This window comes from Photinus pyralis, unplaced genomic scaffold (genome assembly GCF_008802855.1).
Source record: "Photinus pyralis isolate 1611_PpyrPB1 unplaced genomic scaffold, Ppyr1.3 Ppyr1.4_LG5, whole genome shotgun sequence".
NCBI classification, from domain to species: Eukaryota; Metazoa; Arthropoda; class Insecta; order Coleoptera; family Lampyridae; genus Photinus; species Photinus pyralis.
Window position 1 is genome coordinate 34,922,625 of NW_022170596.1, and position 20,564 is coordinate 34,943,188.

The window sequence follows — 20,564 nt, forward strand, 5'->3', positions numbered from 1 at the left end:
TAGTGTGCCATACTTTTGAAAAGAAAATTTGATATGCCATCTTTTTAGAATAAAATATACAACAGGGGGTCCAGGGGGTATGGAATACCCCCCTGCAGTATACTAATTTTGCATTCGTATGAGTATACAAATAATTTCATGACGGTCATGATTGTAGAGAAAGAAAATCGTCAAATTTCTCTTTACTGGGAAGTATTGTGTTTGACTGGGGGCCATACCCCTCCCCCAGACCTAACTTCAAACTCAAGGACTCTCATTATACTTAAAAAAAAAGACAATCGAATTTTCCATTCTTGGCAAGCATCTCATGCGTTCAAAGGTCCTTTTCCGAAAAATGTATATAGTGCGAATAAGGGCACTACCCATTTTGGTTGAAAATATAAACCGGGGTTGTAGAGAATCAAATTTCTCTTTACTGGAGAGTATTGTTTGGCTCTGTATAATAGTTATTTACATAAAGGTCGGGAAAATGAGACATTACTGGAGGGGAAATATTGAAGAACGAGGCCCCGTTGGGACCGAGTACTTTAATTTCCGATTTTACTGACGAGTTTTGTATTAAATTTTACCCGAAATCGTATTTTAATATAAAATTTCAATTTTTATATAGAACATTTGATTAACGTCAATCTGTCAGTGATGACAGGGGTCATTAGACATTTGGAAATGTCACAAATGCGGCCGCTAAAGTGACGGTGCGGCCGGTAAAGTAACAAGCGGCAGGACACGTAGTCTGCTCTACCTCTGTCATGGAAACTAAAATTTCCTAACAGAAAGTAGGCATGAAAATGAAAGTTTCAGGACGATTTTCGGTAAAAAATATTCCTTCCCTTGTTTTGATTCTTTGGGTGTCTAGCTTTGCTGAAGTTGGAAATTTTACTAACGAGAAAATATCTCCAATGAGGATTTTTTGCAAACAAATATTCTGGCGGCAAATTTTCCAAAGGAAAGGGTGAGCTTTCCAGTAGCGGATATTTCAGGGCTAATATTGTGGAGTGGAATACTCGAAACGAGTTTTCATGAGGGCGAGGATTAAGTTCAGAGACGACTTTCCTAAATGTTCAGATCAAATTTACCTGAGTACTAGAAGAAGACTAGGGTTAAATAAATAGCAGATACTTCAAGGGAGAGATATATTTACATGGTCGTTGTTCCATTGGAGATGAAATGTGAACTTCCCTTGGAAAGGGGGAGAACACGCTTCCATTCATAATAAAAGCGAAGGTTAATAAAAATGACATCAGAAAACTGTGGGTGCAGGTAATTAAAATGAACAAAAGCAAACTATATTCAAGGCGTTCGACTAATTACATAATCCATTCCTAGGTCGTACTAGTTCAATATTGGCGGGGTAGTTTGCAACACCTCGTCCTTTTTACTAACTAATGCATTTCGTAAACAATAGACACGTCCACCGTTAGAATATTAAATAAACTATTGAGCTGAATATTTATGAATATAACAGGATAGGCTTAGAGCTGAGAAGTCAACGGTTATCTTTAGATCGAATAATTTAAATGTGACTTCCGCCGCCAGTACTTTTTTATGAATGCATTTATTATAGACAGATCTAATTTTAAGTTCCCAGCGCTTCTTATGCGCCACGTTTTTTCTTTACTACACCTCCAAAAGGAGGTACACGTGTTTTCTACGTAAACGAACAAATAAATATTTCACGGGTGCGGGCCTCGCCCCCCATTCATTTCTCCCGATTTACAGGAAATCGGATGGACCACCTCCACGCGGTTAATTAACATCTGGTCGCTTCCAGCGCGATTGATCGAAGTTAATGACCTTGTCACACGAGATGACAATTTTCGACTCGTGTAAAATGCCAGACGAGATTCGACGCTGGCAAAAAACATGTAACGTTTACGGAATTATTTATAATAAAAACCAATTTAACAAAAGTTTAGTTTGGATGTAGATAACCGAATACGTCGGCCAACTTAGAATTTCCTGTTACCTCCACGGTACAGCCGAACTTGATGTAAGGTAAACGCTTAATTTAGAGGGGATCTTTTGCATTGGATGGTTTACCGAAACTAAGTTTAACCGAAACGTAAAATCTTTTGCCTTTTGCATCTATTTGCCTTTGGTTTTGCTTTCTTCTTTTTGCACGTTTGCAAACTACGTTTTATAAGTTCCGTAATTTTGAGCTTCTCCGTATAGCTTTTGTGTTTTCTTGCACAGTTAATTGCAAGATAAGCTTTTTGGATACATTCCGTTTCATTAATTATAAGGGTCTTACTTCCTGCATTTGCTTTCCCGTAGAAACCGCTACCGAATACTATTATTTACTGTTCCCGCTTAGGGAAATTACTGTGCGCTTTAGGTTTGTTTTAGCCGCCCACCGCTTGCCCTTTAAAATCTCTGAATTTCAATTTAATTTAATTTTCAAAATTTCTGCCGTTTCACGCTCCAAATTTTAGACGTGATAGTTTCAACGTGAGATTGAAAGCTTCACAACTTCTTTTAACCTTTTTTAGATTACTTTTGTATATTAATTTTCCATTTCCACTTTTTCTTTTGTAGAATATCAACACCGAGGAAAGCTTACAAGTTTCAAGCGGATTTACCACCCTTTGCCTTTATATCTCAGTGCTTATGTATTTTGACCTCCATATTCGCGTACAAAGTATCCTTATTTTCCCTTTAAAAATTCACACCCTAAGTTTAGCGTGTAACTCAAAACCATCAAATTTTAATATTTCGGCAACGTTATGAAAAAGTGGGTGTATATTTACTTTATTGCATCATAAAGTACAAGGATGTTTTTCCAAAATTAAACGTTATGTTCTAAAATTAAAGTCGTAAAGCTCACCGTTGTGTATTTCAGACGAAATATTTCCAAAAAAAAATTGCAGAGTTCTCGGAAAGCGGGTCAAACTTCTTTCAATTAGCTTTTAATCATGTAGTTTACCGAAATCAATACACAGAAACTTGCTGCCAAATGTGCGAATGACGCACGTAATGCTAAAAATATCGCGGACGATGTGCAAAAGTGTGTTGGTGATGGCAGGTGCAGAGACCGCTATTGTTTTCCAAGGGGGTCCGCTAATTGAATTTGTCTGTCAATATTTTTAACTCGAGATTTTCGATGGTCTAATGCGATTGCGAATTACGGTGAGAGTTTCGAGCGAAAATAACATCAAGGTGATTTATGGTCAGTTTATTCAAATAGTGCCCACGTTCCCTTTAATTAGTAGTATCGAGTTGCCATTTTTAGTAAACGGACGGTGTACTTGGCGGATTTTATTCAAGGGTGCTCACCTACACTGTAATTCAATTAGTGGACTAGAATGGGCCCAAAATACATCGCGGTTAAGCAAAATGACCTACTGCACTAGTTTCAGTAAAACAAGTGGCACGAAGGTGCCCAGTTTTTCTGGTTTTGCTCATTTCTGAACAGCGGATCTAATTTATCCATTAAGAAAGCTCAATCCATTCTCGAGATATCGGATTAGAAAGACAGAAAAGAAAAGACTACAAAATAAAGAAGATGAAAACAAGTTTCCCTTTATCGTGGTGTATAATACAAAACTTTATTTTATAGCAGAAACCATAGAAATCATTATAAAACTTCAAAGTTCTGCATTCTGTATTTAATTTAGACGTCCAAAATGGCAAGGCCAGGTCCTTCTATCGTTTCCATAGAAACAATATTGTATTCTGTTCTTAACTTCATTTTATTTCGTGTCCCGCGTACCATTTTTAATAAGAATGACAGATGTCATTGGAATGCACAATCATTTGTTTCACTTTATCTACCCTCACAGTTAGAAAGACACTTTTAACCTGCTCATTCAAACCTATCAAATTGTCATTTAACATCGGCTATAAAATACACTTTACAACCTTTTCAAAATTTCTCCCAATTTTCCCAAAATGTCGTGCAATACGCAAACATAAGAAGAACCGATACTCCCCAGCACAGGAAGAATCGATTATCTTTTTCCCGAAAGCAACCCCGACAGTTGCTTTCTCGAACCAGATAACTTTTATACACGCCTGGGGGGTATTCCATACCCCCCAGAGCTACGTTTGCTCCCAAAACGCTTAGCCTTTAAAACTCGCGTTTATCAAATATCTTCCAGCAAAAGAAAATAGGGTAGCACTCTCAACAAAGTATCATGCTCATGCTCATTATTTTAAACACTTTTGGGGAACGTCGCTCCGGGCGATCGAGGGGGGGGGGGGATATTCTCCAGAACAAGAAAAATCTATACTATTGGATATTGAAGGGATTATGGAAGACTTATGAGAGTTTAAAGAGGATTTGAGCAGATTTTGAAGCGACATTTTTCAAAAATCCTAACATTAAAGAAGTACATATTTTAAAGAGGTTGTGAAAATATTAAAAAATATTATCGTCGTGTATAATACAAAACTTTATTTTATAGCAGAGGCCAGAGAAATCATAAAATATCACAAAATTCTGTACGTATTTAATTTAGACGTCCAAAAGAGCAAGCTTGTGTTCTTCTATCGTTTCCATGGAAACAATATTGTATTCTGTTCTCAACTTCATTTTATTTCATGCCTCGCGTCCCATTTTTAATAAGACACTTTTCCTACCTTTACATTTAAAAAGACACTTGGCCTACTCATTCAAACCTATTTAAATGTCAATTTAATATCGGCTATAAAATAAAGTAATAAATGTTCTAATTCTAACCTTTTCAAAATTTCTCCAAAGTTTCCCAAAATGTCTCTCTAAAATTTGGCACATTTTTTTTAAACTATAGTTAATCATAAATTATATTCTTTAATGTAATTTGATGTTAATTAATAAAAAGCGATTTCCAGTAAAAAAAATAATCGAGGACGAAGATGGAGGAGCACCAAAACTTGATCGGAATAATAGATCAAATTGACACCTAAAATGAAATGAAATTTAAACTGTTTTTGGAAGTGGCGCTTACAATTTGCTAGATTTAATTACATTTTCGACTTACATTCGAGAGGTAATCTGTTCAGTGTTATATTTATAAATAACACTAAGAAGCTTTCACCTGCCAAATTAAATTCACCGTGAATTACAAACAGGTCAATCGAAAAATAACGATCCGTTCCCTGATTAGTTTCAAACTGCTAATGAGATTAGATTTCCTACCTTAATTGGTTTTATCAACATGAAGTGATTCTTGACGTACCTGAAACAGAAAAAAAAAATTAGTTTAACAAAAAGCGGCACGATAAGCGTGAGAATTAATTGGACCATAATTAGTTAAATGAAATTATGACGAGAATTAATTACGAGTGATTTATACGAAGTTAATGAACTGAACGATGTTTCGACAATGTTTTATTAGGCCCTAACGAGCAGATCACCGGTTAGTTACAATGTATTTTATAGACATTTTGTAGTTTTTTATTAATAAAAAATGGCAATTATCTGTATACATTCGTAATTTTAGTGAAAAGCGAGGGAAACTCGCACGATTTGTCAATTAAACCTGCTTGGCGGGCTTCCATATGGCACAAGGATAAAATAATATATATTTTCATCGACCAGCTACGTTGTAATCTCATTCACAATTATCTTCAACCCCTTTTTCATTGTGCATATAGAAACAGCACTATCCATCCCTTATTGTGTTATCAAATCAGAAAAATCCAAAGAATCGGAGAATTAAAAGAAACAGAAGTATCCCAAAGAAGACAGTGTGAGGAAAATGTGAATCTGTTGAAGGGGAGAAGGGTGTAGATGTAAAGTGATCGAGAAGAAGCGTGAAGAAGGCATTTAAGGAACCTGAAGAAGGCATATAAGGAAAACGCGGTGGAAAAGTGAAGGAGTAATTGACTTATTGAGTATTAAATACGGTTTTAGTATACGAGTACCCGAGTGTCCGACGTTAGCAATATTTATGTGCACTATCCCTTGTCTTGTTTGTTTGTTTGTGTTTTTATCTGTTACAGATAAGACAGAACAGCGCCTTTCTGAGCTCAAAAGACCGTTTCGACCAGAGTTTCAAAAGTAATATTTTTATTTTCAACATTTGACATTCCAAATGTAGATATTACAGTGTCCTATTTGTGATATTTTGAGATTATTTATTAAGTTACCCTCGATTGTGCCCACAATAAATTTTTGTTTATGTCCTATCTGTCAATTATTTTATTTCTTTAGTTTACCAAGACCAGAACAAGAATATCTTTGTCTTGTTTCCCCCTTTATGGCAGAGAAAGTAGCAATAGGGCATCTTACTTCGTTGGAAAATGCGCTAAAAATCGCAATACCTACACAAGGAAAGATCACATTCATAGGGCATTATATCGAAAAGCTATTTAATTCCTTTTATCTATCGATTTTTGATTAAATAAAAGGGTTACTTCGACGAACCCAAAGTTGCATCGATTTCGAATTTAATTAAGTTCCAAGCAGAGACTTTACATCCGAAGTATCGCCGAAAAATGCGATAAATCCTGTGCGTTCCTCGTTTTAAAATCCATTTAAAATAAATCGAAAATGTACCAACTGCGAGCAAACAAAGTTTACGAAACACGGGAACAAACAGAAACGGGCCCGCAGCCGATGTAACTCTTGAATTGTTAAGTGTGTTTGTGCTCGTTGGTAATTTACTAACTAGCGGCACATGTTTTCAACAGTTCGAAATTTACATTTGCGTCAGAGAGACGAAGTGAGGCATAAATAATATTTCGTTTTGATTTGATTTCAGGCGTATGTACGGGATACCTTCCATCTACTGATTAAGTTTCCGCTCCCACACACTTTCCAAAGGTTTTGTAGTAAGAAAAAGTGAAAGGAGAATTAAAAGTAAGAGTCTTCTAGAGGCTTTTAGTCTTTAAACGCCTTTTTTTAGGAGCAATTAATAAGTTACAAAATTGCCCTACTCAAAGAACCTCAATGATTTACACGGGCTTCTGATTTTGGAGTGACGTACGGAAAACACCTGCATTACTATCTGTTCATAAATTAATTAATCGCTTAGCGGTACGAAAACTTCTTATCTACGACCGGAGAAAAACATGAGATAAACTTTTACAAAAACCTAATGCAATTCTAAACCCATGTCCCTTATTTTACCTAAAAATTTAGCTTTCTAGCTCGAGCTATGTGGCTAATGCGGTATTACCTTATCTTACATTCCTCGCATTAAGCTCAAGCTAAGAAGTTAAAGATTTGGTAATTGTTGCCACAAGGGAGAAGGCATAGCTAAAAATTAAATGCGGTTTCGGGGAGGTATATTATTGAAAAAAGCGGAAAAAGGGTAGTGTAAAGTACGGATCCACCAGGATGAAAGACGAATTGGTGGATAAGCGTTTTACCTTTTAAAAAGTCATTGAATAACAGTCTGTAAAACGCTACAAGATCTCATCCAGAGAGAATTAGTTCACCATTAATAAAGGCAACTATCTTACAAATAAATACCTGGCGTCTACTCTTCGTAGCGTAAGGAGCATCCACCTTTTTGCCTTCACAAACGAAACTGGGTTACTTCACGTTTCCTTTTATGTACCTACCTACAATGATTAAAAGCAATGAGTAGGCGTTTGTTTCGGCTTCCGACCTACACTAAAGGTACGAAGATAACAATGTCCCAACAACAACGCGTCCTCGTTGAAAACGTCCAAAACAACCCCCGTCACGTCATTAATCAGATTAGAACTTTGCGAGGAACTCCCTTTGTGGTACGTTTGTATGCAACAATGACGACACGAACATAATTAAATTCCCAAACGCGAAATGTTCGCAAAACTACCGCTATAAACGCCTACCGCAACCGATTAAGATAAACGCTACATCAATTGAGAAAAATCAGAAAAACTGGTTCCGAATTTGGGTGAGGATGTGGGTTGGTTTACACGAAAAGTGAATGAATGGTATTTATCAATGTAATGGCAACTGGTTTGCGAAATTTTTCATGGACGTACAAAACCAATTAACCAAATAGCTAGAACGTAGAACACCATTGTTTTCGATCAGACCTAAAATGGTCGCTTTCGATTACCCTTTGAATGGCCCAAACACTATTGAGCTATGCTATTTTCACATAGTTTTATGAGTTGGTGCACCATCTCGGACAAACTACACTTTCTTCTCACGGAATTTTTAATTATTATAGAGGCATTGTGCATTACTTCATGCACTCGTAGCTTTATGCATATATTAACAACAATTATAAAGGTGATTGTGTTCAATTAACGAAACAAAATTGCCATGAGAAATGAACTTTGGCCAAAAATTACATGAAGCAAGGCGATTTGTGGTTAAACCTCGGGTTAAACACTTGCAATTACGCAATACGTAAGTAAATCGATAATTACTTTGCGCTATAAAAAGGTCGTACCTTTGTTGAACATAAAGGTCATTGTACCTTTTTAAAATGACATGCCTATTGTGAAACGGAACCTCAATGTCACTTCACTCCGCACTCGCTACAATTGCAATATTTGAGGATTTTCCCAGTTCTGGTCAGACCGACTACAATTTATTGCTCTATAACTGTATAATTTCAAATCATATCCAGACTATCTTGGTAGAGAATTAATGAGGAGGGGGCTGTTTATACATAAACATGTTTAAAGGCCACCCGGTAAAAAAATTCAAAATCTACAGTAGCAAGAAGAATCAAGTCCGACAATTTTGAGATATTCACAATTAAGCTTTTACCACCAATAGCTATGTCTCCCCCAGACGATTCATTTTGCCTTACTATCCTCCGACAAGCTGTTCGACGATATGGGGTTGAGGAGAACTATGGTTGTTAGAAATTAATTCCTTTCGTTGAGACCTTTCATTAGAGTACCATGAAGAATATGAAGGACCCAAAATAAAAAGTAAATTTTAACGCGCTGTAGATCGGTAATGAAGCGTTTGCGGAGCGAGGTTTATATGAACTTTTCCTTATAAAATAAGCCAAAGAATTAGCCTCTTCCGAATTTACATCATATTTAGGAACACCCCAACTAAACAAATTCAATATTGGTTCAAAAATATTCAAGAAAAATTTCAGAACTCAAAAACCGTTTTGAAATCTTTTTGTATTTTTTGCACCATTCGAACCTTTTTTGAGTTTTTTGAATCACTTGAATATTTTTTAAATATCACCCTTAGTGCGTTGAAAGAAGAATTTAATATGCACTCTGTATACGTATATTTAGGAACGAAATTGTCAAAAAGTTTTTGCATATAACTTTCAAAAACGCTTCGCTAAAAAATGGGCGAGTAGAAAGTAGGCCCTCGGCATTTTTTTGTGTATCACGTCTCTGGTATAGGAGAATTTTCGTCACATCTCGTTGAGAGCACTAAATTTCGAATTGAGCACTACATTTTACACTCGATTATCTACAGGGTGTCCCACTTTCGACGCCATTACAGGATATCTCTATAATTCTTAGTGCGTTGTGTGCTCTTTTTAAGTGAAACGTAATGAAATCGCTCGCTTAAGAGATACGGAGGAAAGCCAGATAAAATATTAAATTCTCTATATAACACTATAAAATTCAAGAAAATTCAATATTGATTTAAGATTCAAAATGTGTTTCAAAAAAGACTTTATTGAATCATTTCACCACATGAATCTTTTTCGAGATCTTTTTTAATAGCATCCCTGGTACTTATGTTATATTTTTGAAAAAAAACTTACTTAATATGTAATATTCTTAAAATATACGGGGTGTACCATTAAAAAAATTACGTTAGGTCTGATAGCTTCCCTATCTGTCTTATTTTGAAAATGATAAACTATTGAATAATCATAAGGAAACTTCTGTAATAAACATGTTTTTGTATCTTTTTAAGTAAAAATACGGCCCTTCTGAAATTGACATTTTTTTAATTCTCCCCCGTATCTCTAAGCGAACGAAAATTTTCAAATGTTGATGTTACCATTTTAAGTTTGACCCAAAAAAGCGCACTTTTTTGACAGCATTAACATTTACGGATATACGAGTGTCGAAAATCGATTACCCTATACAAAATTCCTACAAAAGTGCGTAAAATATCTCGTAAAATACCAAAGATGTTTCTAGTTTCGAAAGTCCCTTCCCTTTCCGTTATTGGTCAAGTCTCGAAAGATTCTAACGATTTAAACTGCCCAAGATCTAGAAAGTCCTCTTCCCATTTAACAGTTTCTGGCGGGTCGCAACCCTTAGCAACGGGTTAAAGATGCAAGAATTATTTTTGCATCAAAATTAACGATATATTCTACCGGTTTTTAGTTTTTTTCTTAAAAAATCATTTATTCTGCCGATTTTTGGGGAGTACAAATTTTGCGCCCCATGGATTTTTGGAATTTTTTCAATTTTTTAATTTTATAGAAATTCAAAGAAGATAATAAATGTTCAGTACATTAAGGTGATCATTTCTCTATCTCGCCGATCAGAAAAGCGTCATTACTTGAAAATACTGTATAACGTATAGTTTTTCCAAACTGTTTTTAATCGCTTCATCATTTTTTTTCTCACATTTTGAATTAGTGTAAATGGCCCTTTCTTCTTTATCGTGTCAGTTGGTGTTTTTCAATTTGGCACTCATCAGTCATCACGATTTTCCAGGCGATTTTCCCACAGTCTATTATAAAATGTCTCGCAATCCATTTGTAATTCTGTCTTTGGACGTCATTGCAATTTAAGATTCCCACCAAAATCAAAAGAGCACTATGAACTCTCCCACTAAACCTTTTCATTTCAGAAATATTTTATAAATAGGCCATCCAGGTTTCTCAAAAACAATAAACAAGGACCTTTCTTATTGCATCAATTTCCCAAGACATGACGCTTTCTTGTAAACTTCCTTTCATTTTGTAAAAAAAATTTGCCATTACATTGAATGTCAATACCTTCATCTTGCAACTGCATCGACACTGTTGGTGAATCAGCACCATTATCGATTTAATTAACTACTCTCCAATGCAAAACAAATGGCGTTTGACCGTTTCCCCAACGAAATTGATCGATTGAATCGTGTTCGAGATCGTGTTGCACATAGCGAAAAAAAGAGAAATGCTTTTAGGATGTCGTAATGAAGACTGTTAACATAAGCAATTCAGTAGTCGAACCGGGCAACACGTTTATAGTAAGCACTGGTGCTTCTTAATCACTTTTTAATCACAAAACTATTGTTATTAAATTGATTTATGAGGTATGACCGATTGCAACCTTGGATATTATATGAGCCGGTTTTTTTCAATTACACAAGACAAATTTAAAACTTAGATTAATAGAGGTAATTGGAAATGCTTAGTGTTTTATTAATAGTAGTTTAGTTTTTTCAGAATTAATGAAATCTCAGTAGTCAGTGGTGTAATCAGATTTTACAGGAAGACAGTCTTTTTAGTTCGCTTTTTAGTAAACGTGATAAGTGGTAGAGGGCGCCGTTTGACATTAACATAAACTTTGCAGATTTTCTTGAAAATTTCAAATGAAACGATATAATTATTATATGATATTATCAAATAAGATGAAAAAGTGAAAATATCGCAAAAATACGCACACTCACAAATTTAAATTGCAATATTTATCTTCCATCCTAGTTGGTTTTGAAACAAAAGAACACATAACAAGCGATAATTAAAATAATAATTAAAATTAACACTCAATATACGTTTTTAAATTATGAGCAACAAATACATTATTCAAATTTGAAATATAAATAAGATAATAAAACTAACGCAAATGTTCAAAAGGTCTGCCATCATTTTCGATAAAAATGTGAACTGGGTAGTTTTTTGAGTGGTAGTAAATTAGAAGAATATTAGTAGATAGGGGTCACCTATGCCAGACAGTCACGTGACGTGCCAGATGTGAGATTCAAGCGCGGTCTAAACCCACTGAAGGTAATTGTGGTTGCAACCCTCAAATAAAGCTGGCATTATTAAGCGGCAGAGCAAAGCGATGCAAATTTTTAGGGGAGTCGATGGTGTCACATGTAATAAGCCTATTGAAAATGGGTCAAATCGAATAGCCCCGTAGGGTCCTACCGAGGTGTTCTGCCGCTTTTTTAGATCCTTGTATGAATTTGAATACAAGCTATACCTACTGCTATACAATACATAAATAATAAAATATCTTGTTTTGTTTTTTTGCAAAATTTTGTCTAAATAATTGATTGATTCTATTTATTTACAGCAATAAAGACGCTTTTATTGTTGGGGATTTGAACCCTTAGATGAACTATACGTATCAAAAAGGTCATAATTTATCGCAATTTTAGTACCGAACCAAAAATAGAGACGTGGGTAAAACGACTTTTCAAAACGCTTAATGAAACCGGCGAAGGTGCGCCAATTTATGTTTTAAATACCAAAAATACGCGCGCGTAGATATTTTTAAATTGGCATTAATTTCGCCAATACATGAAAACATGGTAACATCTTACGAAATCTTTTAGGTTAGTATAACATTTAAATTTAGAAATTATGTTGGAATGTCTGAAAGCAATGGAGAACAAAGACGTTTCTTTCATATTTACGAGCAACTTTTATTTGATCGTTACGCCAATGACAATAAACTCAATTTTAGTAGTAAACATGGAATTTAGAGTGCTATTGGAAAATTGTGGAATGACCGTTTTGCATCCAAGCAACCATCGAAAAAAAAAAGTCAAAAATGTCAAATGTCCAGTTCGGCACATTGCTCAGAAACTTCAAAGAAACATGGAAAGACCAAAGATTTGCGTTCAAGATGATCGAAGCGGCACTCTGCCTGGTGGGCGCCTTCCTCTTCTCGTACGAGTCGTTCGACTGGTGCGTACAGAACGGCACTCTGGAGGTGACCGTTTTGGCAACGTACGGTTACCTTTTGATACTGTCAGCCGTTATGTTTGCCCATTTGGCGAAGAAGGGTGACGGTTTTTTGGAGCATGTGCTATTAACGATGGGAGCGTTCGTCAATTTAGTTGCGGGAGGAATGGTGTACGCCGAAAGGTATCGCATGGATAGACTTGCGATGTGTAGCGGTAACACGGGGACGACACTGGTGTTTTTGACAACAACGTGTGGATGCACCATGATTGCCGATTTGTATTATAATGACATTATTTCAAAAATAATATCGAAGTAAAGCGATTTTTTTTTGATACATTGAATCTTATTAGAGCAGTCGGCAAGCTGGAAAAATATCGGAAGTTAATGAATCTTTAGGATGTAGTTTATGGATGGGAGGAGAGAGACAACTACAACATTTTTGTCGTTCCTCCGAGTCTTCCTTTTTTCCCTGATGCCCTACGGCAAAAGCTTTTTTATAATTTTTGCAGAACGTTAAATTTTGCAATAGTTTCGACCGTTTTTTTATATAACTGTTGTCGAGCAGATCATCATTTTAGCCTTGACTGTTAAATAATTGCATTTTTTATTAATTTTGTCAGCTGAAATATTTAACGTCAAATATTGAGCTTTTTTTTTAATATTGGTGAACTGGTTTTCAGGACACCAAATTTAGTAAGTGTTTTTTAGTAGTACAAGTTGTATTCTGAATTTGACATGTTGTAGAGAATAAATCTTCCCTTCCTTTGACATGGTGAATATTAGTTTGGGGGATTAAATTATAAACAGTGCCACCTGAACCAACCAGTACATAATCAAAACGACGACTGGTCGCGACTACGACCAACAACAATAACTTCATTACCGAAATACTTAACGGCTCTTCGAAGAATCGTCATTTTTGAAAATTCGCTAAAAATGCAAAATCCAGATCATATGTTGTAATTATAACTCCTGGTTACAATCACCAACTTTGAACCCTCTATCCCTACTCCCGCCCCCCTTACTCCACCCAACTCCAATATCGTTTCTTTAAAGTGTCCCAGTACCCGTTAAAGGGAGTCTTTCCACCATCAAAGAGCCATTTTTACATCTGTAATTACAACGAACCCAGCGTAATCTAAATCAAGATCTCAATTGCAATTAAAGTAGAGAAGTGAAGTTCCAGAACCACCATCAGTTGGTTTTTGGGTTCTTCGTCCGTTCTGTCTGTTGAATGTCGCAGTTACTACCGGATATTTTGGATTAGTAGCTCTTTAAGGTAATTAAGATTTTTTTAAATTAATTTGCTCAATCGGTCGCTGGTGCGTGGTACTTTGTGTGCTTCTCTTTCTTTCAGCTCATTGATTAGTTTTGTGTTTAATCAAGCCCGAATTACGACCTATCATATTTTTTTTTAATTTTATCCCTACCCAGGAATATGCCAGGTGTTAATTAATTGGTGGAGGTGGTTAAGGCTGCTGAGTTTTTTAAATTAATAAAATTTACGTACTTGAACGTGCCTTAGAAAAAATATGATTATTTCTTTCAAAGGTTTCGACAGTACTTTAAGAGCTAGCTGATCGAATTTTCCTCGAGAGGCACAAGCTCACCTGCAGCAAGTTTCCCTATTTCTATAGAGTTGTGTGGTGCTATTTTCAAATTGGTTTTTACATCTCGATTTGTAACTAATAATTTTAGACTGTTTGTTTATTTCTAATGGTCGATTTTATGAATCGGCACTTCTCTCTCATTCCAACCAACAACGCACACAAAACTTTTCCGACTCCAGTAAATTACAAAGACATTTCCTTCTCCGTCAGCTCTAATTCTTTACACTACCACATTCGTTTTCTTTGCTCCGAGCCCTTCTTTCATACTGCAAATAATTTTTACCGCTCACAAAGGAACAATGAAAGGCGCACCGCGATCTACGCGAGTTACGGAGTAATTACACGTCACATATAACAGGTTAACAAAGACTCATGTGAAGTATTAAGGTGAGGATTAGAGATTCGGGGAGATCAAAGCGATTATAGTAGGGTTGAACGCCTTTTTATTAAGTACAGAAAAAGGTTCGCATGAAAGATGGTCAGGATTACAAATTGAACCCGCGAGTGTTTAAACAAAATAAGCGAAGCCGCTAAAACGCACATTTCTAATAAATCTTATGAGGTTTTTCAAGTGAATGCTGGAACCGCCCTGCAACATTAAATAAAATACGCAATGGAAGTTGCTATTATTTCATCCAGGTTTCGTGTGAAGTTAGTAAGCATGCAAAAAAGTTGCATATGGACAGGTGAATAAAATTTAAGGGTGTTTGAAACACTATTTGGACTCTTGTGAATGACACTAAATCTTCACTTGTTACTTATCACACCGACGTGTACGGGCGGGGATAAAGAGAATCCTCACGATCGAAATCCCCCACTGTTGGAAGTATGAGCAAAAGAACCAGAGAGTCAGTAGGAAAAGAGAGATATATATAATTTTTGATAAAAAAAATAGAAAACCCCACAGATAACAAAAAAGTGATTTGAGGTGATGGATGAGATCACAAAGTTTGTGGCGGAGAAGAGGATCACAAAAAGAAAGAAACAAAAACAATTAAAAGAAAAGCAACAAAACCCGAAAGGAAGCAACATTAACTTTCTCCTTCATATCCATCACAAATAAGTTTCAGGTCTTTCGCATTCCAAATACCACACTTATGATTGTTGTCGTCTTTAAGCTGATATGTCCACGGCGAGGGGGTAATACATGAGCAAAATGTTGTACGAAAGACTACCAGTTGCCAAAGACTACCCCATGAATACCAGTGACTACTCCAGACTACCACACAGGTGGCAGCGAGATAAGGAGTTGTATCTGGACTGCGACCGATGTTGGGCAAGATCCTTTAAAATTCTAGATCTAGATCCAGATCAAAGATCCGCACCTAGATCAAGATCGTCCTAAAATGATCTAGATCCTTTATAGATCCTCCATAGGTAAATCTGATTTACATGGGTGGATTTGATTCATTATTCGGAAAATGCTTAGGTACTTATCTCATTCTGTGTAACCCCTTCAGGTTTTTCTTTTATCTATGCAAAATTCGCAAAACAGCAAGAAAAATTATGCGAAAAAGTCCTTCTTTGAAAATTATAATAACCGCCTACATCTGAATTACTACTTAAGGCAAAGTGGTGTGCTTACCTACTTAACAATAACGTGTTTTTCGGATAATTCGGGTAGACCTGGCGGCGGCATGCCCATGAATCAGTTGTACCGGGTGAGTCGAGGGATGAGTCAACGATTGCGCGGAGTAACTTAATGCCTTGAAGATAAGACTTTTCGATAGAGCCGTTTGTATTATGATATGGTTGAATATTCTCCACATTGTAAAAATATTTGGAATTATACAGGGTGCGCCCACAAGGTAGGGCGCCCAAATGGTACATTTTTTTAAATAGAACCCCCCGTATTTGAATGCATTTTTGAATTCTACGTGTAATTGTACGTCTTTTTTATTATTTGGTTAATATCCGAAAAACTAGTACCTAGTTTTAAAGATAATTAGATTTGTAAGAAAAATTGGGCATTTGCAAGCGTCAGTATATTGTCAAAATTATTAATTAAATTTTTTAAATTTTAATCTTTTATCCTGGGTTAAGTAAAAGTCAAATAAATACATCTACTATAAAACATTAAAAAAATAGCTTACAGGGTGTTTTTTCTAGATCCAAAGTTACAAAACTTCATATTAAAATCTCACTTTTTTTAAATGGAACACCCTGTATATTTTTTTGTCATCATTTCGCTCCTCCAAAAACCTTTAACTCTTGGTAATAATGTCCTATGCCTATCTCTGATAGTTTTCGAAATATCTTGGTATTCCTGGGTTTTATATTCTAATCTTAAATAAGTTATATGTACTTAATTTACATAATAGTGAGGTGGCCATGCAAAAAAAAGGCAATTTTTATCTGCCTCGATCAAAGCTAAAATCATATTTATTAATTCATTTTTCTAATAATTCGTTTAAGTCTATAAAAACTAGCGAATAAATTTGATAGTAAAAACATAAACAAATATGTTGGTTTTTCTACTTTTTATATTTTAATCTGAAATAAGTTCTAATTTACATAATAACGAGGTGAATTATGAAAAAAAAAATGAAACTAATATCACTGACTGGATGACATTAGGAGTTAAATTAAATTTGCTTTATAGTCAAATGTTTTTACTTATTCTCCAGTTTTTGGACTTAAAATAGTTTAAAAAATAAATTAATCAATATGATTTTCGTTTTGGACGAGATAGATAAAAGTTGCCTTTTTTTTGCATATCCACCTCACTATTATGTAAATTACATATAACGTATTTAAGATTAGACTATAAAACCCAGGAAAATTCAGATATTTCGAAAACTATCAGAGATAGGTATAGGGACATTATTATCAAAAATTGAAGGTTTTTGGAGGATCTAAATGATGACAGAAAAATATACAGGGCATTCCAGTTAAAAAAGTGAGATTTTTTAATATGAAGTTTTGTAACTTTGGACCTACCAAGAAAAACACCCTGTAAGGTATATTTTTTATGTTTCATAGTAGATTATTCATTTGACTTTTACTTAACTCGTGATAAAAGATATAAAACCTGGAATCAAAATTTAAGTAATAATTTTGACGTATATACTGACGCTTGCAAATACCCAATTTTTCTTAAAAATCGAATTATCTTTAAAACTCGCTTTAAAACTACTAGCTTTTCGGATATTAATCATATAATAAAAAAGACGTACAATTACACGTAGAATTGAAAAATGCATTCATATACAGGGGGTTCTATTTAAAAAATGTACCATTTAGACGCCCTACTTTGTGGGTGCACCCTATATAATTCCAAATATTTTTAAAATGTGGAGAATATTCAACCGCATCATAATACAAAAGCACTCTATCGAAAAATCTTATCTTCAAGGCATTAAGTTACTCCGCGCAATCGTTGACTCACCCTGTGATGTAAACAATTACCGATACTACCCCCTAAGCTAAACTGCCCGTTGTGCTAATGACTATTCCCACTAAAACCCAAAAACTTGAATGGAACACAGTATTTTATTCTTTAAATATAGACAACGATTTACTCCTCCAATGTTAAAAACATTTATAACGTAAATAATTAAAATTGATCTTTGGATCTACTAGTGGAAGATCTATTATAATATAATCTAGATCTAGATACAAGATCATCTTCTAAAAAGGGTCTAGATCCAGATCTAAGATATATGTGATTATCATGGAAACCTTGGCCTCGACCTAGGCATGTTTTTAAACACACAACACAAATACATTATTACTGATTGAATCGCTACCATCTTTAAAACTGAATCGTCACCTTCAATAACCAGCACTGCAACAATCAATCGAATTAATTTAAAAAGTTTGCGATTTGATAGACAAAATCATAAAAACCATAGTTTATGCCGGAAATACCTACATACAAGCAAAATGGAAAATAATAAAAAAGTTAGTAAATGCTCATAGAAATACCAAAGACTACCACCAGAAAACCAGCGATTACCACTGACTACCATAGGAATACCAGAGATTACCATTGACTACCACGGGAATACCAGAGAATACCACTGATTACCTTCGGAATACCAGTGACTACCATAGACTACCGCAGGAATACCAGAGACTACCACGGGAATACCAGTGACTACCAGTCATGTGTACGAAAGATTACCACACCGACTAACCCCTCGGTTTTTAATTGCCTTCCCCTCATCTTACCTTGTGGTAAGATTATAATAAATTAAACAAATATAGCAAACGAGCTCCTGGCTCCTGGGTATGGCTATAGCGAGGACCGAGGCGAGGACTATAGCTTGGTATTGCGTATTATATGGCTAAAGCCTCGGCTAAAGCTATTCTCATTTTGAATTTCATGCAATTCGGTTTATTACTAACGGAGGTGTTAAAAGAGCCTTCCTGATTTTTTGGCCTACATTGCCAATTCACGAACACCGATCTACAAATTTGATAAAAAAATCCACCTGCAAATTTTCATTGTAATCGGTCCATTCGCTTTCGAGATATCCTGTTAACGGACAGGCGGACAGACACCGCAAAATCGTCACACGACTTCTAAATTAAAATTCATTGTATTGTACACTCGATTGTACATATTTAACAATTAGAGTAACACATTTTTTCAATGCCGAATATTTTACAAACATATCTTGCGAGATTCTCACATTAGGGGGACATTAAAAATTCATCACGTTCTCACAGGGGCGGTTGAGAATCGCTGCTCTAAGAAAATGTTAACAAAAAAAATTTCAAGGAATTTCATTATGTACGGCATAATTTAGGCGATTATTCGTACTTATAGTTAAACGGATAAACCGAAAAAATTTCAGCGAACACGTGTTACTTTACCGAAATCTGTTCGCATTATAGGAACTGAAAAAAAAAAACAAAAAAAGGGAGGGTCGTAGGAGGCCACATAATTTTCCTGTATTTTCTAAAAACGGAAGCGGTTAATCTTTCGAGATCTTCTGTTATATCTCTGTGTTCAGATTTGCGATTGCCTAAAATTATAAAATAACTGTCAGGTGTTTTCGGCATTGTTTTTCAATACCAAACAAAGGCAAGGGTGAATTTGAATTCGCCGTGATTACGTGTCGTTTTGGTACCTACCTACAGTACTTACAGCTTAGCATATTGAGCTAAACGTCATGAAAAACATCCGATAAGAGCCAACGTAGAAATACGTGGCCCAGTTTGTATTTATTTATATAAAATAGTGAGAACGGAAATTCTGAAATACTCCGTGAGTTTAGTTTATTACACCTGTGATGTGACCATAACAATGAGATACCCTTGCCTTGAATGAAAAAGTTGCACGAACGCAATTGTTTTAAAGTTCAAGTTCCACGCTTTTCTTTTACATAAACGTAAACAATTTGATTAAACATTCCTACCTCTTTAATTTTGTCTCGTCGTTGCCTGGTTTCCTCGTCCTCATCTTCGCCTCCTCGAATTTGGGGGTAGTGATTGCTGATAGCTGGTGGCACTGTCACAATAGCGTTTTCGTTAACGTCCCGGTCCCGTTTTTCCTCCTCGGCAATTTGAACGATAGGCTTACTGGTAGACGACACTTTTTTATGATTGTCATTATTTAGGTTAATTTCCATATCGGGCCTTTCAAGGACTTTAAGTTGTTCATCCTGTTCAATTTTCGCCTGCAATTTAGCCTTATCGTCTATAATGTGAGGATCAATTTGATCTTCGGCATCGTGCCTAATTACAGGTATTTTGAGGGAATCCTTTTCGTCGTCCAGGTGCGGCGGAGGAGGAATTAGCAATTCCGGCCCTGCTCTTTTTATTTTATCGTAAACCTGATAAACACTTTCGGCTGTACTTTTCGAGCCTTTGAACTCGGGCAGGAAAAAGAATGTACCAAAACACACAAAACCGAACGTAATAAATACTAGAAAAATTATATATTTCTCGCGCTGGCGAAACGATTTCCTCGAAAACGGTACGGGCACTCCATTCACAAATCTTTGGTAAGATGGTAAAATGCCAGTTACAGTCATATTTCTAAATAAACAACTTTCTTACGAGACAAACGAGAGAGCTACTAACACGAACACGCCATTGAACCTTCACTGACAGTGATAAGGCAGAGTACTGTTTCAACAACCGTACGTAACCAGTGGTGTTTCTTTTCATTTCACGATAGCTCGCTCCATCTATGCATGATTTACCAATAACAAATTTTAAGTTCCAAATATTAAAATTCTAATTTAATTTCTTTCTTAATGAATGAAGGTAGACCAATCGCTTTGTGATA

General features: G+C 35.5%; 1 protein-coding gene across 1 annotated transcript; it reads right to left on the minus strand.

Moving 5' to 3' along the window:
- Positions 1-19,632: 19,632 nt before the first annotated feature.
- Positions 19,633-20,307, minus strand: LOC116170704 (mannosyl-oligosaccharide 1,2-alpha-mannosidase IB-like). Its single transcript, XM_031487208.1, has one exon. It carries the CDS (start codon positions 20,305-20,307, stop codon positions 19,633-19,635), a length of 675 nt encoding a protein of 224 aa, XP_031343068.1.
- Positions 20,308-20,564: the final 257 nt, after the last annotated feature.

Coding starts and splice junctions, on each gene's coding strand:
- LOC116170704 (XM_031487208.1), bottom strand. CDS start 20,307: ATGACTGTAACTGGCATTTTACCATCTTACCAAAGATTTGTGAATGGA.